The sequence below is a fragment of the Acomys russatus genome, chromosome 28 (assembly GCF_903995435.1).
Source record: "Acomys russatus chromosome 28, mAcoRus1.1, whole genome shotgun sequence".
Classification (NCBI taxonomy): domain Eukaryota; kingdom Metazoa; phylum Chordata; class Mammalia; order Rodentia; family Muridae; genus Acomys; species Acomys russatus.
The window spans coordinates 25525353-25552561 of NC_067164.1; the positions used below are offsets into that span (position 1 = coordinate 25525353).

The 27209-nt window shown below is 48.1% G+C and overlaps 1 protein-coding gene across 6 annotated transcripts in view; it reads right to left on the minus strand.

Moving 5' to 3' along the window:
* Positions 1 to 916: 916 nt before the first annotated feature.
* Positions 917 to 27209, minus strand: part of Brd4 (bromodomain containing 4) — an 83761-nt gene continuing 57468 nt past the window's right edge. For 3 of the 6 annotated variants that reach the window (XM_051170767.1, XM_051170768.1, XM_051170770.1), the window contains 13 exons: positions 26933 to 27061; positions 19822 to 20031; positions 18939 to 19135; positions 18246 to 18541; positions 16915 to 17025; positions 8085 to 8137; positions 7588 to 7957; positions 6397 to 6987; positions 3164 to 3538; positions 2921 to 3051; positions 2588 to 2793; positions 2265 to 2505; positions 917 to 2001 (listed from right to left, as the gene is read on the minus strand). In XM_051170767.1, coding sequence (XP_051026724.1) covers positions 1933 to 2001; positions 2265 to 2505; positions 2588 to 2793; positions 2921 to 3051; positions 3164 to 3538; positions 6397 to 6987; positions 7588 to 7957; positions 8085 to 8137; positions 16915 to 17025; positions 18246 to 18541; positions 18939 to 19135; positions 19822 to 20031; positions 26933 to 27061 — 2979 coding nt within the window. In that variant the 3' untranslated portion in view covers positions 917 to 1932. Of the gene's footprint in view, positions 2002 to 2264; positions 2506 to 2587; positions 2794 to 2920; positions 3052 to 3163; positions 3539 to 6396; positions 6988 to 7587; positions 7958 to 8084; positions 8138 to 11479; positions 12431 to 16909; positions 17026 to 18245; positions 18542 to 18938; positions 19136 to 19821; positions 20032 to 26932; positions 27062 to 27209 lie in introns of those variants that run through there. The other 3 variants (XM_051170769.1, XM_051170772.1, XM_051170773.1) reach the window with 3 other exon arrangements.

The window sequence follows — 27209 nt, forward strand, 5'->3', positions numbered from 1 at the left end:
GACACAAAGACCCTATTTGGAGAGAATGTATACGTACCTACCTAAGAGTATCTGGTTAACCCTGAGCTTAAATCAAATTAGGAGTTAGGTAGAGGCAAGAATGGTAGGGAAAGTGGCCCCGGGCCTTTTGTGAGCGGGGGAACTGGGATGGAGGAGGGCTTTCAGTAAGAGTGTGGTCTGGATATTGGCCAGTATTTCACTGGGTCCTTTCACCATCCTGTGCAGGTAATTTATTTACAGGGTGTATGGCTCCCTGTTACAGCTTGTGGGGAACACTGAGCCCAAATAGCTCCTGCCCAGGATAGGCAAGAGAAGGGCTCTGTGGCCACTGTTGATAAATCTAATGCAAAGGTGCCTGGGGAACTGGGCTTAGCCTAAGCAAACTGTAATACCTAGCTGGTACACAAAAAAATGTCAGGGAGACACCAACATTATAAAAGAGAGATGTGTTTATTCCATGATCAGTACAGACCAAATGCATATTCACCATATGAAAGTCAAACCAGTCAGTGACTCCAGAGTTTGGCCAACACCGAGGCACCAGCACTGTGATGTAGAGTGGGTTCTCATGGCACATGTAACCTCATCAGGGGCTCCAATTTAAAAACAAAACAAAACAAAAATAACAATAGGAAGGAAGGTACAGGCCACTGGTCTGACCAGGTGCTGGGTGGGGAGCATCTGCCTCAGTCTGCAGCCTTGCAGTGCCTGAAGCCCACCTCATCCCCAGGCTCTCCCTTTCTTGGTAAAAACAGATTTGACATTAAAAAACAAGCCAACATATATGGGGGTGCGGGAAAAGAAATTACAGCTTTCTGGTTTTATAATTAAAAATAAGACTAATAAAAGTTTGAAACTGAATACAAGCAGGATTTTTTGTATGGGTGGTTTTTTTTTTTTTGTGTGTGTGTGTGGATTTTTTTCTCTTTTTTGTTGTTGTTTTGTTTTGTTTTTTTACACCAGTTTGGTGGAGTCACCAACAAACTTCAAACAAAGATATGCCAACTATGTTCACTATACAGTACAGCCACGGTCACACACTACCCACAGCGCAGTGGGAGCTGCCGCTCAATGAGGAGACGATCACACCATTTGGAGATAAGCAGTGCCACTGTGTTTGAAAGAGAAGGGAGAATTAAAAATAAAACAGAATTCAACAACAACAACAACAAAAAATATATATATATATAGGAAAAAACAAAATCAGAAACAGGTGGGAAGGAACTGACTTTGGTTGGTGGCCTTACTCCCCAGGTGAGGTCTGTCCATACATGTGAACAGTCACCTCTATCTGAATTGCCATGGACAAACACACACTTCCATGGCACTATTCCCTTTTGCACAAGCGAACACTTATAGAGAGCGGCTCTCAATTAAAGGCTTGTGGGGGGAGGGGAGAGGGTCTGTTCAAGGCAAAGTCAGTGCCAGCAAGGGGTGGGCCAGTGCCTTGCTGCTCCAGTCCATACAGGCTTGCCCTAGCCTCCTGTAGTGGGCAGCGATGGCTGGGGTGTGAAGGACTCCAATGAGTAGGACGTCACAAACGTCACGTTCTCAGAGACAGAAAACCAGTCACGGTGGCGGCAGCAACAATATCCTGTGTATACTGTGTAGACATTTGGCGCAGAGAAGGGCCTCTGCCCCACATGCGGGGACGCAGGCCTTGGGTCCAGCCGGCACCTGACTCGTATTGAGGCGAGCGCTGAGCTGACATCCTCTGAGGGGGTGGCATGTGGTAGGACGTCTGTCCGGCTGGCTGTAAGGCAGATGGGCTCTGTGATCCTCAGCTGCCCGTCAGGCCTGCCCCGGGCATAGCATGCAGGAGAGCCAGGCCCAGAGACATCCCTGGCCACTGCTACTGCCTCCACTGCCGCCCCTAACACTATGGAGAGTCAATATTTTTGCCAGAAAAAGTCAGAAGTCACCCAGGTGCTCTCAAAAAAGATTTTCTTCAAATATTGACAAAAGATCACTCTGGAAATTCATGTCAATCGTAGCTGCCATCTAGAGGGGAAAGAGGAGGAAGAAGTGAGTTTGAGGTACTCTGCTCCACCTGCTCCCCATTATTGCTGTGCACAGCTCCCACCTGCTGTTCTCTTAGACCCACTCTGGACCCTTTCAAATCCAGGTGTCAGTGAACTCATCAGACCAGGCTGGTGCAGACCAACAGACCTGGGCTCACTGCCTCCCCTCCCCTCCCTAGGTCCTTAGGACCTTTACTCCCAGCATCTTCTGCCCAAAAGTTCCCACCAAGTCCCTCTACTCACTGCCTCCCTGCGCCTCCGTTCCTGCTCTCGTTTTCGGGCCAACTCCCTTTGTTGGTCCAGCATAGACTGGGGCTGGGAGCTCTGGGCCTGAGGGGCAGCAGCAGCGGCCACAGCAGCTGCCTGCTGCTGCTGCTGCTGCTGTTGCTGTTGCTCCTGCCTCTGCTGCTGCTGCTCCTGGCGCCGTCGTGCCTCCTCATGGGCTCGACGTGCCTGTTCCAGCGCATCCTCATCCTCTCGGCTCCTGGGCAGAGCGGGGCCCCAGGTCAGCCTGGAGCCCAGTATGGCCCTGGGAGCCCCAGTGCCCTGCATGGACCCCAGCCCACCTCATGCGCTCCTGCCTCAGCCGCTCCTTCTCCTTCTCTGCATGCTCAGCCTGAGCCTTCAGGGCCTTTTCCCGCTCCTCCTTCTCCCGAGCAGCACGGCGGAAATGCTCGAAGCTGTCACTTGAAGACTTGGCTGTGGAGGATGGGGTGGTCGGATGCTTCTGTACTAGGCTGGCCCAGGAGCCCATGTTCTTGATTTTCAGGTCCTATATAGGCAGAGGTCGAGGGCCAGGTGAGGGCCTGCTGCACAGGATATGGCAGAAGTTTATGCCCACCAAAGCAATCTCCATGAGAAGAGTACCTCAGAGCACTTAAGATACCTACTACCCTTACCTTTTTAGGTGCCACTGGTGTTTTTGGCTCCTGTTTCTGTTTGTCCTTGTCAGGGGCCCCTGGTGGGGGTGCACTCTGCTCTGGGGGCCGGATCACAGGCCTCCCTACATCTACAGGCTTCATCTCAGGCCCTAGAATTTATAAGCAGTATGTGGGTCTGGGCCCCCTGGAAAGTGTGGCTCAGATCACTACCAACATGGGCCTGGGACCCATGTCCCAGGGGCAGGCAGGGAGAACACTCACGCTGCGGCAGGTGGATTGGGGCTTTGATGCTCTCTGGGTGCTTGGGGGGCTCTGGTCGAAGTGAGGTGCTGAAAGGCTCACTGCGGATGATTGGTGAGTGAGTCTTCTCCTCTTTTACTACCACCAGGGGCTGAGGCTGGGCGACTGAGGGTGGGCGCAGCTCCTGGGACAGCATAGGTACGGCAGCCGGTGAGGCAGGTGGGCATCCCTGGCCTCGGCCCATGACTGGCCCTGGAGGCTGTGGCTCAGCCCTGCCCTTTACCTGCTTCTTAGGCTGGACATTTTGCTGGGGTGGAGACTGATGGGTCAGGCTCTGGAACTGTGGCATCTGAGGGGAATGTATCATAAGCGGAGAGGGAGCTTCACGAAGGTGACCTAGGAGACCAGACAAAGACTGTCAGAGGGCTGCTGTATAGGCCACTAGCCCTGAGCCACTTGGGCTTTGAGAAACCAGTAATGAGAGGAAAGTCAGGCTGTACACAGAGTATCACATGGTCCAAAAAAGCTGGAAGAATGGAGACCCACTATACCTGGTAATTAGCTCCAACATGTGGAGCCTGTTCCTGAGGTGCTAAGTCCCAGAGTTTGATCCTTTTGCACCTCAGCATTTCCCAGGAAGCTTTGTTAAACACACACCGGCCACCTTAGATGTCATGTGGGGTCTGGATGCCAGAGCTTTTATAAAAGCACCCTCAGAAGGCTCTGAAGTTAAACCTGGGTTATTCAAAGGTACATCAATAAATTCTGAAGACTCAACTAGATAATCTACTTTGTTTCCTTGTAGTCTGGGTGGCTGCAGAGGAAATGGACTGCTCAGACTCTGGAGTGAAGGTAAACTGCTCCCAATGCTGTTTCCTAGCTCAGCCTGCTCATCCTACTGAATGTAGGAAAACTTGAGATTGACCTCTACTTGGGCAGCAAGCACAATAGTTCTCAGAGCTCACAGTCAGTCTACTTCCGGCATCTAACCAACAGGAATAAGGAAGTTAGGGGGCCACCTAAGCACCCAGTTAGAGATTCCCAAGAAGTTCTTTGCTAGCAAGCAAACAAATAAAGCAGAACATTGAATTTTGACACCCAACTGTACCCGAGTATTATCAATGAGCCAGAGCCTCTGGCCTCGGAAAATGGAAAAGCCAGGTCTTGCTTATTCCCATAGTTTGCTCTCTATTTAAATCTAGCCAGAAAGGAGCCTTGCCACCTGTTATAGCTCAGCTAGCTACAGCCCAGACCCCCTTTTAAAAAATTGTTTTTATTATTATGTATACAGTGCTCTTCCTGCATGTACATGTACAGGCCAGAAGAGGGCACCAGATCACATTATAGAGGGCTGTGAGCCACCATGTGGTTGCTGGGAATTGAACTCAGGACCTCTGGAAGAGCAGTCAGTGCCCTTAACCTCCCCGGGTTCCACTTTTAAGCCACTATGCTAGCACAGGATGGATACCTCTCTCTGTCTCTGTCTCCGTCTCCCTCTCCCCTCCTCTTTCTCTCTCTCAGGGGTGGGGGAAGACAGTTTCTGGCTGTCCTAGACTCACTTTGTTGACCAGGCTGGGCTCAAACTCACAGAGATCCGCCAGCTTCTGCCTCCCGAGTGCTGGGTCCCATAGAACTCTTACACAGAAACTCCAACAATATACCCTTCGGTCCAGTCTAAAATATTTATTTTGGCAGATCTAAAGACCAGAATATTTTATATATGGCAGTCCCTTGGCTCTACTGTTGGGCTAGTACCAAAATCCAGTAGAGTAAGTTCTGACAGACCTTGATTTTTCTTCCACTCCAGCTCATCAGGACTCCTTTGGAAGCTACCACCCAGTTTCCACTTGTCTGTGGTTCACAGGTAAACGTCTATGACAATCTGCCGTCTGTGTCAGTAATGTTAAAAGTACCTGACGAGGCTGACCTGGACAACAGAAGACTCTCTTGCCTATGGTTCTGCTGGTGGCTTAGCATTTCAGGGATGGTACCCAACTGTGTCTCTGACAACTTGGCTTTTGGCCCCATGAGCCACCAGCTAGGTTCCATCCCATATGGCTCCTTATGTCCCAAAATTACAGGAGCTTGGGTGGGCCCCTGAAGATTCTAAGGGAAAGTATGGACAGAGACCTTAGGCTGCTGGCCTGGGTGCCTTAAAGTTCCTGACCCCCCTGTTCACCACCTTCTTTCCACAGGGTGAGAACAGCATAGCTGCATGGGTGGTCATGTCCAACTCTGGTTTTTCCCAGAGAAAACCAACAGCTGCTTTCAGCTCAGGGCATGCAACCAACAATTCACTTGCCACCTGGCAGCTTGTGTTGCGTCTAGGAGCAGTCACAGCCTTGTTTTGGTACTCAATTTGTAGGCAGCACTTTAAGTTCAACCTTAAAGCAGACTGCGTTGTTTATGTATAGTGCTGAGCCCAGGAACCCCACCCTGGCCCTCAACTCTTACTGTAAGGTGTTACGGTAAGCTTTGAATGGCACACTTTTTAGCCAGGGATGGCCACAGCATTTTGGTTACCAACATTTCAAAGCCAAGTGTGCAAGAAAGGTGAAAGGCCGGGGGCTGGAGAGATGGCTCAGAGGTTAAGAGCGCTTCTGCTGGCTGCTCTTGCAGAGGTCCAGAGTTCAATTCCCAGGAACCACATGGTGGCTCATAACATCTATAATGAGATCTGGTGCCCTATTCTGGCCTGCAGGCAAAATACTGTATACATATTAAAGAAAAGAAAGAAAAAGAAAAGAAGGTGAAAGGCCTAACTAAACAACCCCGATGGAGAATGAAAGGTCTGCACTAGGCTGCAGACAGGGAGTGTTCCTGAGTCAATCTGCTTCTGAGTCCTATTCCCCAACATGGTCCATGCAATGCTACCCGGGTCTTTGGAGCTCGGTATAGAGACTGACTACTCCCCAAACTATTCTGATTCCCAACCTGTTTACCAAATTAGCTCCTGCTTAGAGACCTACCCACCCAGGCCCTGAATGGGTAGATCTGGTGCCTTAACTGGCTGCTGGCTCCCATTTAGCAGGAATTAAGGTCAAGGGAAATCTTTTTCTGGGCTACTTCTCCTTGTGAGCAAAGCAAATAACCTGATAAATACAAAGGAGGGGCGGTGATACTCCAACTACACAGTGCCTACAGGGTTTGGCTCTGAACCCAATGAAGCCTGAAACACAACTAACAGCTTTGTCAGAATAAGACACGAAGCCCAGCTCCAGACTCCCCCGAGTACAAGAACAGAAACTACTTACTGGCTGAGTAGGGGTCTGACTTGTGGTGCCGGGGTGAAGGGTGATGCTGAATGACTTGCTGAGGCTTGGCAGGCTGTGGTGGGGGTGGCTGCTGTCCTGGGGGCGGGTGGGTAGGCTGCTGTCCTGTGGGGGGTGGGGGCTGCTGGATGTGAGCAGAAAAGGGCATGGATGGCAAGTGAACTGGCCGTGGTGGGGGTTGGTGTTGTTGCTGGGGTGGTGGCTGGGGCTGGGGTGGTGGAGGTGGTGGGGGCTGCTGCTGGAGCTGCTGCTGCTGCACAGAAGGGTGGGGTGGAGGGGGCAAAGGAGGTGGGGGTTGGGACTGCACCTTCACGGAAGGGAGTAGCGGTGTGGGGGGCTGCACCTTCTGCAGCTGTTGTAGGTACAACTGCATCTGCATGGAGGTGAGGGGTGGGGCAGGTGGCTCTTCATCCTCCAGCAGCACTTGGGGGGGCTGAGACATGGGTGGCTGTGGGAGCAGGGGGGGCTGGGCCAGGGCAGGGGACACAGATGGGGGTCGGGTAGGCTTTGGAGGCAGAGCAGCAGCTCGGTTGCTGGGCCGAGATGGTTGCTGGGGCAGTGCATTATGCAAAGCTGGAATGATAAAAAATATGGAAGTGAGGCCTTAGTTGCTTATCTATGACTCTGGACTGGTTTTTCTGTTCTATCCTGACTTTGTCTGAACTACAGTGACTGCCTTCTTTTCTTTCCCCACTTTCCCTAAGCTTCCACAAATAGTACAATAAAGACAGCTTTCAGAAAGCCCTACAAGAAGTAGGTTCCTTACAGTCATCCCGACATATACACACTCTGTGTCCCTAACCCTTCCTCTTGTTCCCTGGGCAGACCTTACTCAGGTCTTACTACTTCCAGACTGTCATCAAATTGCTAAGAGGGTGAGCAACCCACTTCTCTCTCTCTCCATCCCCATCCATGTTGTTCACGTTCCACAGGAGTAACTGTGAGAATGAGTATGTCTCTTCCATGCCCTAAACCAAGAGCTGCAGACAGGCCCAATCTTTTCTAATCTACCTTAATGCCTGGCCCCAGAGATTTAAACTACAATCTTCTAACATGCCAGTCAAGTCCCGGAGAAGCTACTGATTTGATTACTGAAGCTAACAGGCTGCCTAGAGTAACAGGTCATGATGCGGTAAAAGGAAGGTGGCAGAGGGAGAGATAGCCATGGCTCACCTGGAGGAGAGACCACGGCATGCTGGTTGAGATGGGGTGGAGTGCTGTGCTCAGGAGGCTGGGGCAGGTGAGGAGGCAGCTCCGGCTGCGGCAGGTGCAAGATGGGCTGGGTGAAGTGGCCAATAGGGTCAAAGACACTGCCTGGTAGCTGTGGTTCCAGGACGGGGACTTGGGCAGTGATGAAGGGCGGGGGCGAGGACTTCATCGCTGGGGCAGTCTGCTGAGGCATGGAGGGTGGTGGTGGAGGGGGTGGGGGCTGTTGTTGTTGCTGTGGAGGTGGGGGTGGAGGAGGCTGCTGTGGAGGTGGGGGCGGCTGCTGGGGCACAGGAGCCGGGGCTGGCTGCATCTGTTGATGGTGATGATGGTGATGCTGCAGGCAGACAGAGAGACACCCAAGGCTGATGTCAGATAGGAGAAACCAGCCTGGGTCAGACCCACAGTACCCTCTCAGCTGAGTGGCCAGCTGTCACCTAAGAAGACACCCCCAATGCACGTACCTTTTTTTGGTCCCTCCCAGGATGCCCCTTCTTTTTTGACTTAGGAGCCATCTCTGCAGAGAAAAGAAAAGGTAGTGAGACTCTGAGGAAGAGATCATCAATTGGCCTCGGATGCAAGAGGACAATGACAGGGCATTCAGGACAAGGGCTGGTAACATTGAAAATGCACTTGAATTGTGCCATCACAGGAAGAAAAAGATAAATGGAGTGTCACTTATCCATCTGCCTGTAGCTATCCTAGGGACCTGTGCCTGAAAAAATACCTTAGCAAGCTTTAGACCACAGGCACAAGTAAAGGACAAGGCCCTAGCTATATCAGGATCTAAGCTATGGCGGCCTTAGCTTATACTTCCCCATCTCACAAGTCGTATCTTGGGTGTTAAGTGTTAGCACATTCTGGATTCTAACCTGCTATATGTTGTAGAATAACTCAGAATGTCTATAATGACCCCATTGGATGTTTGAGAACAAGGCTCCATTAAAAAAGGTGAGTCAGTAATTTAGGGGCTCTGGCAGAATTTATTACTGAGGTTCTTGCCTCAGAGTGGGCAAGGAAAGTGCTGCTGAGTGAGAATCCTTTTAGGAGTAAGGAGGCAGGATGGCCTCCCCAAAATGACCAGGAACAAACAGGGCAGGTGCTAACTACCAAAAAGATGGCACTGGCCCCTTCTCTTCCTTCGGCAAGACAGATGTCAGTCATGTTCCTTCTCTGGAACTGTCAGTATGCTACAGAAAGAAGGCATACGTGCCTTGGCTCTTCAAAGAGCTGAAGGTCTGGTGCTTCGTATGTGTACCTCTGTGAGGCTGGTTAAAAGCCTAGGTGCATACCTCTCACTACCCTGAGCGTTTCTAAGGCTGTTTTACCAGCTGGGTATTCCAGAAGAAGGGTAAGATCCAGGAAGTACCCCAGGGTTGACAAACAATACAACTGTCATTCACCAGGTTAGAGGCTGGGCCCATGGTACAGAGCCTTTCAGATTCCTGTCACCAAAAGTCACTTTGGCTTCCCCCCAAGGCACCTTGTCACAACATCAGTCCTTGCTGCTAGTGTCCAGGCCACCTCCGTCTGCTCTTAGCTGTGCCAAGCTACTGTGAAACACAGGGCCTCTGCTACCTGGCAGGAGCTCACCACTCCACGCAGGACTGACATGACACAAATCTAGACATCAGCAGTCACAAACACGTCCTCCTACAAATGGCAAAGGGGCGCAAGTGAGGACACCCAGCACATGGAAACCCAAGGCTGACCCTAAATTTGGATGCCAGGATCAGAGCTCTCACATCTCCTTGGGTCACAAAAAAAAGTTTGGTAAGAGACCTTACAATGAAGATATTCAAAAGGGGGTTGTTGGGAAGATTTGGGGAATTGGGGAAAAACCCCATTTGGCTGTTTTGAGTGTGGAGGCAGCACTAGCTGGAGCCCTCACACCAGAAGGACTTGTATGACAGGGGACACACAAAGGCTAGACAGCCAATAATTCAGTAGTGGGAGAAAGAGACAGGGAGGCTGGGACAGCTAGTGGAGAGGCTCCTCTATTATAGCACTTCCGGTGTAAAAAGGTAAAGTGGGGCAGGAGAGACAGGGACTTGGGGTGAGCTACTCAAAACAAATGCTGAGTACACTCGAGGGGTTCTCAGCATAGAGAAGCTAAGAGATGAAGCTAAACCAGTGTGTCAAATGAGACCTGAAAAAAACCTTGGAGGTGCTACCTAAATGCTAAAGTGAGTGGTGAGATGTGTGGGGAGGGTGGTGGTGGTGGTGGGGGCTGCCGCCTGTTGTCCAGTAACACTGAACAAAGCATTGCTTTCCCACTTACATAAAAGGTCAATGGCTCCTGCCTTACCACCTGCCTCAAGTTGTAAGCAGAGGTCTACAAAACCAGGCTTACTACCAAGAGCAGTGGACATAGGCGTTCTATGAGGTATCTCAACGGCACTGTAAAGGTCCCAGGAGTATTCTGGGACTCATCTTCAGAGTGGAAGTGAAGGTATGAGGGAGCCCCCTGGGCCCAGGTGAGGCTAGTGGACCTGAAATGTATTGTGAGGCAGTCCTGTGGTCCAAGCCTGGTGTTGGGTTACCAGTAAGAAGACAAGACAGTAAATGTACAGCTTCATGACATACCAGCCCCAGACCACCCCCCACAAAACTCTCTAGAAAGGGCTACATGAAGATGGCCTCAAATACTGTGTGATCTTTATTCCATAACAATCTTAAACTCCAACACAAGTTTCATCTTTACATAGGATGGTATTGTACAAAGTAAAAAATCTGATTTAAACACTGATTTCTTTCACTCCAGCCAGTCCCACTTGAATGAAGGACACAGAGATTTAAGGGCAGGGCAATCAGAGGAGGAGCCCTCCACTGTCTTGGCTGTCTCCCCAACAGGACCCCATAGTCAGGTGGTACACGAAGCTTAGCGGGGCCCCCCCCCACACCTTGAACCTCCCATTGCCTAGAAACAGAAAACCACCAACAAGGAAGAGCAGGTGGGACACTGTCCTTTCTGGCTGTGTTCCCAGGGCACCAAGTACAATTGATAGTTTAAGTCTAAAGATCTTTCAAGTTCAACAGATCCTGAATGTTCCTGCCACACAGAAGGCCCACACAGGCAGAAATGGGATTCTGGACAGCAGAGAGTACTATACAGGACCATCTGTCCTGTATGCATGCACGTGTGTAGAGAGGGTGTAGGGAGGGGCAGAGGCGGCACACAGCCAAGACACTGTGGGAATGTAGGCTACCATTTGGTCCAAGATAGCAAATCTTCCCAGAAAGATAGTGCCAACAGCTTCCCAACTGTCCTGTGGGAATCTGAGCAAGAAGTCTCCCTTCCCTCTAGTCCCAGCCAAGCCAAGTTCATTGGGAACACGTCAGGCACAGGCCAAAGGGCAGCTCAAAATAGTCTGTTTGGCAAAAGGAACTAACTTAAAGCTAGACAGCACAGAGGGACTTGGAATGGCCTAGGAACTCAGCAGCATTACTATGGGGGTGGGGGGGGGGGAGGAGGATGACACTAGAAGGTCTAGAGAGTCTGAGATCCAAAGGCCTTAGTCAGGTACAGGGCAGCAAGCAGCCCAAGGACCCCGAAATCTGGCAAGGGGCAGAGCACCACCTTAGACTGCTTTTAGACCCAGGGGATGGCAGGCTCCAAGAAAACAGTCCTCTCAGAAATATGTAAAAGTGCATTTTAAGGGAGAAAAGGACAGAAAGAGCCCACTAAAATACAGATGCAACTCCTCAGAGGTCTTTTTATGTTAGGAAGTTTTCTGGTAAGATGTCAGATTTATGATCAAAAAGGGGCAAGGACCAGTACTTGTTTTCAGGCAGGAAACGAACAAAAATCTCAAACACTACCACCCATACAAAACAAACAAACAAACAAACAAAAAAACAAAACAAAACCCAGCGTTATTTCAGTTTGTCTCTGGAAAGCTTTGGGTGATATGACACACTCTTGCCTGTTCTACCCCAATAGTGTTGTCATTATAGGAAGCTGAAGATGAGGATGGTCATGATGGCAATGGAGCTTGGGGAGGCGCTGTAGGCAACTCACAAGTACTCATGATCTCCTTTTTGCCTACTTCCCAGATCTGACCCAGCTTGGCAGTGGGGCCTAATGTGCCTGTATGCCCCTCACCAGCAGCCTTGAAGGGTATTTTTCTTATGTGACTTGAGAAAAGATCAAGGAACTTGGGAAATGCCTGCTGGGCCACTTAAGCTTTCAGTTCTCTATGGGGACAATGGAGACTCAAGGAGAATTCAGGAGGCTATGGGTCAGCTAAAGCTGGTAACGGCTTCCAGCTAATCAAGCCAACCAGGGTGGCCTCACATAACCTTTGGGAGCCCAGCTGGCCTTTAAAGAACCCACATGTTCGCCCTCAGGGTGAATTAGATCTTTCCTGGGCTAAAGTCTGCAAGGTCTGGAGTCTCAGAAAAAGATGGAGGGGACAGAGAAAGGAAACACACTGTGATCAGGCTTCATACATAGGGCAGCACCACATGTATGCAGAGAGGAGGCGTATCACCACCCTCTAGGAGATGCCACCCACCCAGGAGACCCCAGGTGACCAAGGGGGCCGGGCAGGATAGCCAGGCAGTCTTTGTACAGAGAGGCCAGGCAGCAAGCCAGGCAGGCAGCCTTCCTGAAGGTGAGACTAGGTGTGCTGCTGGACATGACTAATCCACCCCGGGGGACAGGCCCAGGGCTCTGAGCAATTCCATAACTTGATGGAGTCCTGTCCCTTTCACAGAAGAAAATGGACTTAAGCTATAGCTCGCTGGGAAGGAATCTGGAACTGAAGACCGTTTTATTAAGAGTCCGTGTCCAATGATTAGGCAGGACCTACGTAGAGGGAGAAAGAAACCAGTGTGAGAGAATGGTGTGGAACGTACCGTTTAAGTTACAAGAACAGAAGCATTGCAGATTGAGCCAGCTTCTGTACCCTAGTGACTAAAAGGGCACAAGAGAACCGTGTTGGAAACCAGGAGCCCCAGCCCTGCCTCAGTAGGATGGGTAAATCTATACCACAGAAATACTAATAGTATATGTACAAGACTCTAACCCTGCTACAAGTCTGTCTGCACTTCTAGACAGAACTGACTCTGCTAATTAGTTCCATGTGCCCTGTTATGCTGGTATTTTCTTTACCCCTAAAGTCTGTCTTGAATGTGAGAGGTGCCCTTGAGTGATTTCAGCAGTCAGGTATGTCAAAGTTACCAGTCACCATCTAGTCAGTCGTTCCTCAGAAAATACCAACCTTTTCTCACAGTGTCGTCAGGTAGGTAAAGCCCCCAACAAAGGAGGTAGGCAAAGAACAGAGTCATCTCTGTCTCTACATCTCCAAAACCAAAGTAGAAACTATGAAAAGGGGATTTGAGCTAGGCGTGGTGGCGCACACCTTTAATCCCAGCACGCAGGAGGCAGAGGCAGGCGGATCGCTGTGAGTTCAAGGCCAGCCTGGTCTACGAGTTCAGGACAGCCAAGGCTAACACAGAGAGACCCTGTCTTGAAACAAACAAAACAAACAAACAAACAAAAAAAGAGAAAGAAAGAAAGAAAGAAAAGAAAAGAAAAGGGGATTTGATGGTAACAATTGTTGAGGGGAGGGAAAGGCCAAAGAGAAAAGGCCTTGTCCTTTCCATCCTTTTTTTGAATATCCAATATGGCTTCTGGTCCAGAGAGGGGCTTGGACTGGTTCCCACATGTAGCAGAGTGGCGGCACCTCTGCTGGAATTATAAATGTTACAATCCCTAGTCCCAGAACATGCCTGGGAAAACCCCGCCCACATAGCCTCTTACTGTAGGCCACATTCCAAAAGGCTGGCCCTCACCCCAGGGAAACCCCAATCCCTCCAAACTCCTGGGCTTCTTGAAGGTGTCACCTGGCTTTGCATATTTTGTACTTGAGAGGCCTTACCCCTTTCTTAAGCAATTCGGGCAGCAGGACCACCATAGCCCTGAGATAAGACTTGAAGGAGTCTCTCAAAGATCCTGGGGCCAGGGAGCTGAGGCGAGTATCCTGATTAGAGCCTCAAGAGAGTGTCTCATGGCCTCTGTCTGCACTTCCCAGCTCCAGCCTTTCCAAAACACCATGCATTCCTCTTTATTCTGGAGCTATTTAGGAACACCCACATGCTCCAATCCTGGGAAAAGGAAATAAGACTAAAATAGCTGGACTGTGCTCTTGCATGAACAGGCCACAGAACCTTTAGCCTTCCCTTCTCACCATACTGCTCCAAACGCATTCCAGCTGGGTAGCTGAGGTGCACTCTAAGGGTGGCTCATAGAGGAAGTACATAAACTATGTAGCCACCCATGCCCACAAAGACCTGAGGAAAATGTGAGGAGAACTAAGTATTAGCAATATGATGAAAGAACTGAAACAGAGTCTTAGGACCTCCTTTACCTCAAATGACAATTTATTTGATCCTATGCTGGTGGCCACAGCTGGGAGGGTAATAGGAAAAAAGAGCCACAGTATCTTACTCCAACTTGCCTCACCCAGGTCTGAAGACTTCCTACATGGTGAAGAGAGGTGGCACCTGGGCCTTATTCAAACACTGAAGCCCCAAGCAGTTCCAGACTCATTAGAAAACAAAACAAGCCAACAACAAATAGCTGGGCTCAAGATTGGAGTCAAGAACAGTCATTGGTGCTGTTATAGAAAATGAGTAACAGGAGCTGGAATCCAGCTAGGAAAACATCCTACCCTACAGTGTGCATGAACGCTGAGCATCCCTGTCATGCATGCAGAGGAGTTTCTTATACACCATCCCAGCCCCTACTGAGTGCTGCTCTAAGTTCCTTTAGGAGATTTGTGTCCCTGGGGTCATACAGCTTCAGTAGCTTCAATTCCACAGAAAAGAACAAGGAAAACATAAACTAGACCCAAAGACCAAAGTTAAACGCCTTCAGTGTCAACCACATCCCTATCCCACTCTCCTGCCAAGGCAGAAAGAACTACCAGGAACTCACGGAGGTTGGGGCAGCTGAGCTTCCTGAACCCTGCTAGAGGATCTGCCCATCCCTGAACTACACACCACAAAGTGCAGTGCCTGTGTGGCATGAGGAGACAAAAGCTATGTTTTACTGGTGTGACCTTTACTAGTGTGTCCATGTGTGTTTGTGTCCTTCTGCGTGTCCCATCTGAAGATCTGCAACAAACTCTCAGCAGGTTCTTCCTGTGCAGTATTTTCAACAGCCTCACAACTTAGCACTCTGCACACAGTAGGAAACAAAAACCTACCACTCCATTGGCAATACTAGTGGCCCGAATGAAGACAAGAGAGAGGCAGCAAAAACAAAAACAAAAACGGAAAGGAAATCATCTGCAACAAGGGAGGGACGCAATCCAAGCAAATAGTCAGGGCTACAAGTCCAAGGCCTAGAAGTCTGCAGGTTAGCAGATCAATGACTTTAATCTCACCCCATTCCCAGGACTATCAGATTACTTGTTGCACAAGCTTTCTACTTAAGGAAGGTGGCCTATGGGGGGGTGTGGGGTGGGAGGCGCGCGCGCGGGCGGGGGGGGAAAAAAAAACCTCTGTAACAGTAGCAAAAAGCTACTGGAAATGTCATTATGACAGCCACCAGGGAAAGAAGCAGGGCACTCGTATGGGACCACAGGAAGACAGTTGTGGGAAGAGAGAGAGAGAGAGAGAGAGAGAGAGAGAGAGAGAGAGAGAGAGAGAGAGAGAGAGAGAGAGAGTGAGTGTGTGTGTGTGTGTGTGTGTGTGTGTGTGTGTGTGTGTGTGTGTGTGTGTGTGTGTGTTTGAGTCCCCAATATCCCAGAAGTAAGCTAAGTCAGCATCAGGTCAGGGGGTCAGGGTCAGACTCTGGGATTGTCTTTTGATCTTACTTGAATTCTTAAAAAAGAAGGCTGCAAAATCTTAGATGGAACGATCTGGAAAACACAGGAGGCACAAAAAACCCAGAGGAAAGGCAAGTCTGAAGCTTGGCTGGCAATGAAAGTGAAAAGTCAGTAGCCACCAAGAATGTTAATGGAGCCCTAAGAATACATCTATTCACCCCGTTTACCCTGCTGAAGGCAGTGGCCCCAGTTCAAAGCAAGAATGGCTCAGGGCCAGCCCTTCGCAGCAGGCCTAGGCTACAGCTCCACCTACTGGTTCATGGGAAAGCAAAGCAAGGTGTTTTAGAATGAAAAGGGGAGAGAATAATGATAAGGGAGGCTATCGAGACCAGCCAACTTCTGCAGTCCATGTGGAACAAATGCAGGACACAAATTTCGTAATAGATTATATTTCCCTTTTAATTATATTGCTCATCAAAAAACCTGGAAAAGCCCAAGCCTACTCCATGGCCCACAAAAAATGCTTCCTCCCCGTAGCTCCTAGTTTCTCTGAGCAGAGGTGGACCTGTGTGTACAGTCTGAAGCAACAAAGCTCATCTTAGTTGTTGTAAGGGAGCCTTGACCTCGCTTGACACAATCAGCTCATTATTCTAGATCCGTGAAGACTGCCAGGAGCCTTTCGGTCCTCAGACCCACTTTCCACTCTAGATCTCACACATCCTAGCCCATTTAAGGCCCCAGGGCTGGCTCCTGGTAGACTCTAACTTATCTGCTCAGCTGATGGGACCCACCCTGCCCAAGGGTAATGCCACTCACATGAGCCATATGTCAGGCAACCCAGGTACACGATGCTTTCTTCCCTATCTTTACCTTGAGGTCAGTGTGAGCACCTGCTCCCACTATTACCACCTACTCGCATCTCCAGCTCTGCAACTGGTGCTCAGAGCAAACATAGAAATTGAACACTAGTATATAAGCCCACAGAGCACAAGTAGACATCAGTAGAAGAGCAGAACATACATGTCCCAGTGGGCATGTAGTTAGAGCAGATCCGGGAAGAGCCAACACAAAACAGCAGTGAACACATTAAGGAGAAGTAGAAAACAGCAGTTCTCAGAGTTTACAGCTTACAGATAACAGAGCTCAAAGCAGACTGATTATGCAGGTGGCTTGGCTCTATTGTGATAAAATGTGGCCAGAATTGTTTCCACGCCAACTGTAATGCCAAAATATGAGAAGGGGAGTGGGGGAGGGGGCATTCCAACCCAAGGTTAATGGGACTCCAACACCTGCAGTCCTCAAACTCTGCACCTACCCACATGGACAGAATAGAGTGCTGTTACACAGGGTGTCTTGCCACCCTGCAAGGAGAAAATTTAACATGGTGGATGGGTAGACAGAAGGGCCCAGGCTGTTCTCAGAGACTACCAACTCTGGGCGGAGTTAGCAGTCTCTGAGCTAATACCAAAGGTGAGCGGGGTAGCTTGATAAGATGCTTAGACAGGAATCAGCTAACCTGTTTCTGAGTCTTCACTGTCAGAGGAGCTGGATTCGCTGGTGCTCTCCGACTCAGAAGATGAGAAGCCCTTCATCTTGGAAGAACCAGCAGTCACATCAGCTTTTTCAGCTGCAACCCAAACAACAGAACTGTATCAGGAAGGACACCAACCCAGGCAGCTACTGCTAGCCACAGTATACTACCAAGTGCCCAGTGGGAAGTCTGTACCCTGCAGGCTTACAGGCTGCTTCTGACAACTACTACCAACCCAGGTCCAAGCAAGTAGTTCCATGGTTCTCACTGGTAGCCTACTACTCACTAACTGAAACGTGGCTTTGTGCTGCAATTTCAAGCCCTCATGAATCTCTTATAATAGCCTCTGAATGATTTCTCATGGATTTAGAAGACAAGGCAGAGAAAAATTTCTTCATACGATATACTGGCAGCTCTGGACGAGAAGGCATTTTTTTATAGAGGGGCATTGTGTACCGAGCACACCAAAACAAGCAAAGACCACTAGGGCTCTTCCAGCTCGTGTGTAGTTGAAAGAGTAAAGCCATGTGATGCTCCTGAACTTCAGAGTCAGAGCATAGTTCTAAGGGCCTAGAAGTTACTCTGTGACAGCAAAGCAGGATAAAAACAACAACAACAACCACCACCTTCTGACATACATTCTAAGCCAATCCCTCTAGTAATAAGGGGGGAAATTACAAGCCAATATGAGGCATATATAAAAAAGATGGAAGAAATGTTTGGAAAACTATTGGCAGGGATGGGGTAGGCATTACCCCTGCTAGCAAAAGTGGGGCTCAGTAATGAACTAACACCAGTACACACATCCCTAGGACACCCGGATATGCTTTCCTCCTGGCCTAACATCAACAGAGGTGGGAGATCACTTTTGGTGAAGAATGTACAGCTAGCAACCAGAGATAAAAACAGCCGTTGCTTAAAGCGAGGTTCAGCTAGCTCTCACCAGCCGCCGCCAAAGAGGTTCAGAAAGGCATGACAATCCAGAGTCCACTGTATTGTCATTCTTGGGGTTTCCACGCAATTATTATTTTTTTTTAAAAAACATTTATTTATTTATTATGTATACAGTGCTCTGGCTGTATGTACACCTGCAGGCCAGGAGAGGGCATCAGATTACATTATAGATGGTTGTGAGCCACCATGTGGTTGCTAGGAATTGAACTCAGTGCTCTTAACCTCTGACCCATCTCTCCCGGCCCTCCACGCAATTCTTAATTGTGTGTGGGGTGGTAAGTGAGGCTTCACTCTTCAGGTGCTGAGGGCTAACTAAACGTGTCCATGGGAAGGACCCCTATTCCAAGAGTTCTCAAGAATACCTTGAGGTTTCCTTTTCTTCCGCAAACAGGAGGTGACATAGCGCTCCAACTCTCGAAGTGTGGACGGTTTCAGGGTCTCAAAATCAATTTCAATCTCATCAGGGTTGGAATTCTTAAGTGATGGCTCTCTCGACTGGATGATGTGTACTACACGGCCTAGCTTCTCACCAGGAAGTTTGTTGATGTCTAGACTTAGCTGCCGTTTCTCCTCATAGGACATGGGCTTACACTTGTCCTCTTCCTCTGATTCATACGTAGGAGGCGGCTTGTTCTTCATGGGTGCTGGTTCCTTCTTGCTATGAAGGGATCATGATGACAGATAAAAATGGGTTCCCTAAAGAAACTGTGCACACATCCCTCAGAATGTATGTGGTTGGGGTAGGCGTGGGGGAGGGGGAGAGGAATCCTATCTGGCTTCCCACACACACAGGAAATGAGACTTAAGGCTACTTGCTATTAGAATAAGCAGCTGTAAACTCTGGCAGCTGCAGGAGCTATAGCTGCACAATGGCCTCCTGCAGCCCCTCTCGTAAACACGCTGAGCTACCAAAGCTACTCAAGAAGGAAGAGCTCAGTGTTTATGACAGGGCACCAACCCAGACTGCTGACTGCAGCGAAAAGGTGGTCTTCCTCCCTACTAAAGGGTTTTGGGGATCACCACTCCCAAAAATGAAAATATTGGGAAGCGCGGACCTCACACTGCTGTTGCTGTTATTTTTCTTTGTCTTTTTGGGAGGAAGTTCCTTGGTTTTGCTTTTCTTATTTTCCTCCACTTCGTCTTTCTTTTTGTGCTTTTCCTTCTTCTTTTCCTTCTTGTCCTTTTCCTTTTTCTTTGGTTTGTTCTGCTGGGGCTGTGAGAGGGCTGCAAGCTGCTCATGCACGGCTTTGAGCTGTGGGGCAAACAGGAGGGGGAAAAAAAATCACAACCAGGATAGGTATAATGGCACAGGCCTATAATCAACCCCCTTCCCATATTTGGGAGGCAGAGGTAGGTGGATCTGCGAGTTCCAGGCCAGCCAGGGCTACACAATGGCAGCCCATCTCAAAAGCAAACTAATTTGCCCACAACCAGAACTGAATGTTCTCACCATCTAAACTCTGGAGGATAGCTCTGTATCCTGTGAACAACGTGTGCGTGAGCGCCAGGCTGTGGGTGTGGGAGAAGCAGAGGATAGACCTGCCATGTTAATGAGATCCCTGAAGTGTGTACTACCCGCTCCCTGATTTCCAAGGGCTGCTGCTGCAGTCCTCCACAACAGAGGAACTGCCCAGGCTGACCGATGCTAAATCTCCTGGCTATCTTAGTGCCAGGGTGTTTCCAGGAAGGAAGGTTTCTAAAGGGCTGGTAAAGAGTCCACTGAAGCACCGGGGTAAGATGATGTAGGCAGGTAGCTCCAGGATCCTGAAATGTCCATACCTCACTCCTATTCAAAGCACACAGCATATACATTGATAGGGTTAAGATGTCATTGAATAAGTAAAAAGGAAATGCCACAAGGGAACCTTTGGAGACATAGTCTTGAAAACTCTGAGAGACCACCCTGGCTTCTGGGCATAGAACCACAGGTTCCCTCACCTGCTCCTGGAGCTCAGCCAGCCGCTGGGCTCGCTCTTCCTCGGAGTCGTCAGTGGAACTGTCACTGTCTGAGGAACTATCACTGCTGCTGTCACTAGATGAGGGTGGAGCCACCACCTTTGTAGGGGGTGGCACTGCAGGGGAGGACACCGTAACAACTGGCTCTTCAGGCTCATCAGGCATCTTGGCAAAGCGCATTTCAAACACATCCTGGGGAGAAAAAGAAATTCCTATCAGGGTGCTCAGCCTCTGGAGCCCCTGGGATCAAACCAACAGGAAGCTATATGTAAGTACATCTCTCTCTGGCCCCACCCTCCCCACCCCACATGACACTACAACCAGTCCTGCTGCGGCTAGACACTCCCTGGAGGAAACAATGACCAAGGCAAAACAACAACACCTTGTATTCTAACATTAGTTTGAGGGTGCTTATTAAGCTATAGTCTACTAGCAAAACCCCCAGAAAACATGCCTGTGAATCTCCTGTCAGGTCTGTAGCTCTCTGACAGAAGAACAGTATGCTGGACTTCCACATAGAGGAACAATACTGACACTGGCTCTGAGTTGAGGATTCCCAACATAGTGCACTTTTTTCTGCATCTGCCTCCCTCCTACTCAGGGTGGTCGAAACAGACGCAAGCCCCTGCTTCAGGCAGCAATGCTGGCTATGATGTATGGTGCTTATGACAGGCTTAGGGAAGGAGTACCTTGTGAGGTATAGGCAACCAGAGAAAAAGCCAACAGGGTTCTAGGCACAGGAACCCACTTCAAGAGACTCTGAGACCAGCTGACAGTTACACGCAGTTACAGATCTCATGGAGCAACAGCTCCTGCATGTGCTCTTAGGGACCAAGTCACATGCAGCCAACCAACTGCTAAACCCTCCCTGTGGTAGGGACTCCACAGCCAATCCAGTGATGACCCACAGAACAGATGTGTAAAAACTAAGTCTGGCTTCCCAGAAAGATTTCTTTATATATACTTTAAGAATAAAATAAAATGAAGTGTGAATCTAGAGAAATTAAGGGGAGGAGAGACATGCATATGGAGATGGAGATGGCCTTTGCTACTTTGTGGGTTCCTTTCTCTCTTCAACCCTTTTCTACCCTTTACTTCTTCCCTTTCAACCCTCTAACACCAGACAGGAGAGAATGACTAAAGGGGAACAGGAAGGGGATTATCAGACTACTTCCTGATAATTAGGGGGATCAAGTTCCTTTGGGCAAGTTTGATCTTTGCTGCCAGGATATCTCATTTCTTCTTGTTTCTTTACTTATGACTATCTGACACACCATAAACAACAAACAGCATCCAATCAAGTAGCCACCCACCTAGTGGGACTCCAGCATTTACACATCTTCTGAAAAGACCCCAGAATCCCAAACATCACAAAAACTATCTTCAACTGGCAAAACAGCAGCCCTGCACTAATTTACTTATTCAGAAATAAATCCTAGAGCAGAGCTCTGACAAATATACACAAGAAGAGGAGGTGACTAACACCTGACAAGATGGAGGACCAGGAAAGAAAGGAGCTCCACACCAAAGTGGAAGTCCCTATTGGAACAACTAAGACTTCTATTAACCTATTATGTGGCAGAGAAGCTCAATCCATTACTCAGTGTGTTTGATGTAGATAGGCCATGGCCTCCTAAAAAGCAGCCAGAGCCATGGGTTTCTGTAAGACCAGGCCTATGGTAAAGCAGAACAGAGCAATGTAGTGAATGAAGTATGCCTGAGAAGTGGCAGGATTTAGTAAAGGAAGTGACCAATTCTCCTTCTAAGAACATAGGGAAGGCTTGATTTGAAGCTGTTTCAGGTCCTATATATCATCCACCCTTCCTGGGTCAGCTTTAAAATACATTTTACTGTAAGGACATCTCCATTTTTTTTCTAAACTGGCTGTCCTGATGTGAATGGGGTGGATAACACGCTGAGGCTCCTTCCATTCTCTAAGTGTTCTGACTTGCCCAAAGACAAGAACAAGCAGCAAGGAATACCAGACAGGAAGCAGGTTGAGATTAGAGTATCATCGAGCAAGGATAGATGTCCTGGTTTCCAAAATGTGTCCAGGATATGAGGATAAAGGATATGACTCACCCGTTTCTTTTTTTGTGGTACACAAGAGCCCTGCCTTAATAGAGGTAGAGACATGAGGAAAATAGAGCTGTGGAGGAACGCCTTGAGTGGATGTAGCAGTTGTCAATAAAGTGCTGTTTAGCCAGTCAGCTGGGCAGAAGGACAGGAAGTGGAAGGCTGGGCTTCCAGGAGAGGGGCAGGAGCAGGGAGTTGAGAGTGGAGGGAAGCTGCCTAGGAGAATGAGATTGGCAAGTTAATTGGGTTCTAGTAGGTTATGAGGACATAGAATTAGAGTAGTTTATTTTAGTTTACTGGTAGGTTAGTAGCAGTTTAGGTTCTGCCCAGCGTAGTGCTTGCAGCTTTGAATTACACTTCAGTCTCACTGTGTCATTATTGGCTTCCTGGGCCATACAGATATCTGCAACACAGAGCTATGGGAAGACAACCTTGCTAAGGCTTCCTACTTTAAAGAACCTAGAGTCCAGTGGGAACCTGGACCATTAGTGAACACAAAGCTGTACTAAGGGAGAAACACAAGGGAGCAGAAAGAACTGGGAGGAACTGGAGAAGGTGTGTAGGACCTCAGAAAGACAAGTGAGTCCAGGAGAAGAGAACACAGGCAGGGGATGCTAACACCCATCAGAGAAATCTAACTCTCAGACCTCTGGTTGGGTTGAAAACATCTAAAGGTAGGTGCAGCTACAACCTGCCCTAAAACTTGATGTCTATGTCTTTCCTTTCCTCTGTTCATCACAGCCCAATGGCTTTTAGAGCAAGCACCACCACCATCATCATCATCATCAACATCTTTGTTGTCATTGCCAACCCTTCCCCCGCCAACCACAGTTTCTCTTTCCTCCTCTCCCCCACCTCGCCTCTGCCCATCCCCATTCACTCCTCCATTTCTCTTCAGAAAAGGGCAGGCCTCTTATGGAAATCAACCAAACATAGCATTATCAAGTTGCAGTAAGACTAGGTACCTTCCCTCCTATGCTAGGCAGTGGTGGCACATGGCTTTAATCCTAGCACTTGGGGTGCAGAGGCAGGTGGATCTCTGTGAGTTTAAGGCCAGCCAGCCTGGCCTACAAAGGGAGTCCAGGATGGACAAGGCTACACAGAGAAACCCTTTCTCCAAAAAAGACTACGTACCTCTCCTCCTATGAAGGCGAGAAAAGGCAACCCAGTATAAGGGAAAGGGTCTTAGAAGCTGGCGAAAGAGTTAAGAGACAGCCCCTCCTCCCACTGTTGGGAGTCCCACAATAAGACAAAGCTACCCAACTGTAAGATATATGCAGAGGTCTTAGGTCAGTCCCACGTAGATAGAGCAATTACTTGTGTCTGTTTAATAACTAAGCAGCCTTACTTAGCCCAGGCAGCATGTGATACATAAAGAAAACATAAAAGTTCTTTCAGTACTCTCAGATGCTAGGAAGCCAGTGTCCAAACAGTCCAAACCTGCCTGTCTCTGAGACACAAAGCATCTAAATGTACTTTATAGTTTCTTTCTCCCTATGAAAACAATTACAAACGTCCTGAATTTGTAACCACCCCTCAACAAACTAACGCCCAGTAAACACATGGCCTAACTATATCACTATACATTTTCTGACTTTGAACAGAAAATAAAAATAAAGGGTAGGCTATCTAGCAGCCCTGGAAACACTCCAAGACTAGAGTCGCTTGGCATCACTCACTGCCAGGCTAAACACAGGTCTCCAAAATGCCCAAAATTAAGGAGAGTAGAAGGGAAAAATGAAGTGGGTGCTTTTCTATATAACTTTTCCAAGTAAATTCTAATCATGCAGCATAGCCTAATTAAGGAACTTAATTTCGTAGCAACACACCTTTTTTTTTTTAATTTGTTTTTGTGTGTCTGTGTGACCATATACACTTGGAGAACAGAAGAGGGCATCAGGTGTCCTTTATCATTCACCTATTGCTTTGAGAAAGGGTCTCGCTAGGAACCTGGGGTTCATGTTTTTGGCAAGGTAAGAAGCTAGCAAAAGCTGGTAATCCTACTTTCTCCATTCCCCCTCCAACTTGAGGTTATAATCACGTGCAGGATGCCTGGCTTATTGTGTAAGTTCTGAGATACAAACTCTAGTCCTCATGATGCACAGATTTTTGGTGGTGGTGGTGGTGTGGTTCTTTGTGTGGCCTTGGCTGTCCTGGACTTGCTTTGTAGACCAGGCTGGTCTCAAATTCACAGAAGTCTGCCTGTCTCTGCCTCCCTGAGCGCTGGGATTACAGGCGTGAGCCACTGTGCCCGGCCCTTCAATACCTCTTAAAGAAATAAGCAGGGTGAAAGTTTTGTGTCCCTCTTTCTAACTACTTACAACATTCTGATAGAGGGGCATTGTAGAAAAAGAATGCAAAACCCAAAGATGCCACAAACACACTACCTTCCCAAACACAAACTCCCCTAGCAAAAGGTGCTACTACTCTCAGAAACACCTCCTACCCCTGCTCCTCAAGTGGACTAAACCCTCTCATAAGTAAAGCTTGTTATCAAGTCAATGCAGAGACAGATAGCTTGGTGATCATAATAATAAAAATGTCATGCTTGGACAGGTTCACTCACTAAGAGAAAGGTATACAAAAGAAAACTTTTAAAACAGACACCAAAACAAAAATCTTCAGAGAAGTAGAGACTGTAAAAAAGAGGTGCCAGGAGAATAGGAAAAATTAGATGCAGAAAGAAACTGCTAGATACGTTCTTTTCTTTTCCTTCTTTAATAAAGTAGTTCAGAATAGCATTTTTCCCTGCTGGCAAGTAATTGATGTGAACTTTGAGGTTTTCACAATGGCGGCAAAAAGGGCACAGATATCAAATCTGGACACCATGGGCAAACACTGCGCTGTCTTCTCAAGAAGGTGAGGAGAAGAAGAAGGGATCCTAAGATCCAAGTCTGAAAGTACTGCCACTTGGTGGCCCTGTTTAAGAATTACAGTCAGTGGGGTATTGTGGAGCCTATTTAATCCCAGCACGCAGAATGCAGAGGTGGAGCTAGCCAGAGATACATAATGAAACTCTCTTTTCAAATAAATTAATAAATAGGATACAGCCTTTAAAAATCTGTAGTGAAATGTGAAAGCCTGAATTCCATATAAAGACTGGTAAAGACGAGGATAAATGGTAAAGGAGCTGCCTTCTTTATGAAGCGGAGGGACAGGTAACACCAAACAGGAAAGGGAATACTAGACTCCAGTGCATGTCAGAGAAAACAAAACTCAGGGAAATTCTAGCAGGGGATTCAGGCTTTGTCCCCAGCACCTACCAGGCAGCAGGCAGTCTAGTGGATCTGCTACCCTCTTCTGGACTCCACAAGCACCAGGCACAGACATCTCAACAAATAAATGTAAAACAAACTAAGCTTAAAAAATAAAAAAAATAAAAATCCTTCTAGTCTGAACATGCATTTGTATTTTAAGATCCAAGTCAACCCTAACAACAAAGAGAATATTCAATCCTATTAAGTTACCCGTCAATCTGACAAGTTCTCTGAACTGAAGGCAACCCATCATTAGAAGCCAAATGACAGAAGTGCCTATACTCTGTGAAAGAAGATGCTAGCTTATTGTATAGAACAGTATGGAGGCAGAAAAATCATTGAGGTTCAAGTGATCTCTGTATGACAAAGACCAACAAATGGGTCACCAAAAGCTTTGCAATCCTCTGCCCTAGAAGCACCTAGAGAATGCTACGTAAGCAGAGCCAAGGAAGCATTGAGTGCTACAATTAACATACCTGTGCTTCATAATAGCAGGTTGTTCAGCCTACAGACCACTGCCCTAAGAGCATTAGCAACCCACAGACTAAGGAAGAAATGGCTGGGAATTATGGTATTTCCTTTAAAAGGCAGGTCTGGGGGCTGGAGAGATGGCTCAGTAGTTAAGAGCACTTGCACCTTACAAGTCTTAAGTTCAGTTCCCAGCACCCATGTCAGGCAGTTCATAACTCCCCTTTAATTCCAAATCCAAGGCATCCTATGTCCTCTTCTGGTCTCTATGAGATTCCATACACATAGCGAGACACATAAGTAAAAATAAAATTGAAAAGAACAAGTAAAAGGCAGGTCATAAAGGTATTAAATGTTGCCTTTAGTCTCCAATTTCAACCACACTGATCACTTTTTTAAAAAGCCAATAAACAAACAAAGAAAACAAAACCCTAAACACTATAAATTGAAGTATGTATATCCTTTTCTTTAAAATAAAAAAAGCTTCTTCCAGGTTGCTGGGGTGGGGTGGGGGTGGGGCAGCTGTGGTGGCTCCTAACTGCAATCCCAGCACCGGGGAGGCTGATTCAAGAGGAATACTGATAGTTTGAGGCCTGCCTGGGCTACAGTATGAGATCCTGTCCATAAACAGATGAAGCAGTTCACACATTTATTCTGATTTTCAAGGCAGAGACTGAGAACTAAATCTGCTAGGGACCATGGTCACACAGACCCACATATAAATAGCCACTTTGCAGCTAAACTGTCAAATAAAGGCTTCCACAGTTGGTGGGAAAATATCCCACTAGTCTGGCTCACATGTGGATACAACAATGTCAAGATGTCTAAACCTGACGGAGTGCCCTCCGCCTACTAAAGACAGGTCTATTTTGAAGAAACTGGGTCCAGGCACAACACACATGCTTTTTCGGCAGAGTAGCAGAATATGGGTGGAGGAGGAGAAAGAAAGAAGACTTTCAGTGGGACACAAAACCAGCCACTCTATTTTAATTTTAACAACCCTGACTTAAAATGTACCTATGCATTAGAGTGATTTACATATGCTGCTTGGAGGAGCTGAGCAGAGGGATCTCTGAGTTAGATGTCAGCCTGGTCTATAGTAAGAGTTCCAGGATAGCCAAGCCTACATAAGAAAAACCCTGTCTCAAAAATGAACAAATGAAAAAACCCAAAACAAGTGGAAAAACTCAACCTCCTCCCACGCCCCACAGCATTATTATGAGAAGTTACAGAACTGCTATCTGCCAAGGCCCATACAAGGCCCGTCCGGCCTACTCTTCTTGGAGCCTCACCTGGAGTTTTCGAGCCATGGCCACCACTTCATGGTCAGGGGGGTTGTACTTGTAGCAGTTGGAGAACATCAATCGGACATCAGCACCAAATTCCTGGGCATCTCTGTACTCACGGGACTCTAGTTTAGACTGTAAATACAAGATAGGGCCTAGTTAGCCATGTCTGTCTGTGTTTTAATAAGGGAAGGCTGTATGTGTGTGTGGGTGTCTACCTGTCCATCTGTCTGTCTGTCTACAAAGATGGGTACCTGTGGGAAAATAGTAGTCTCTTAGTGGC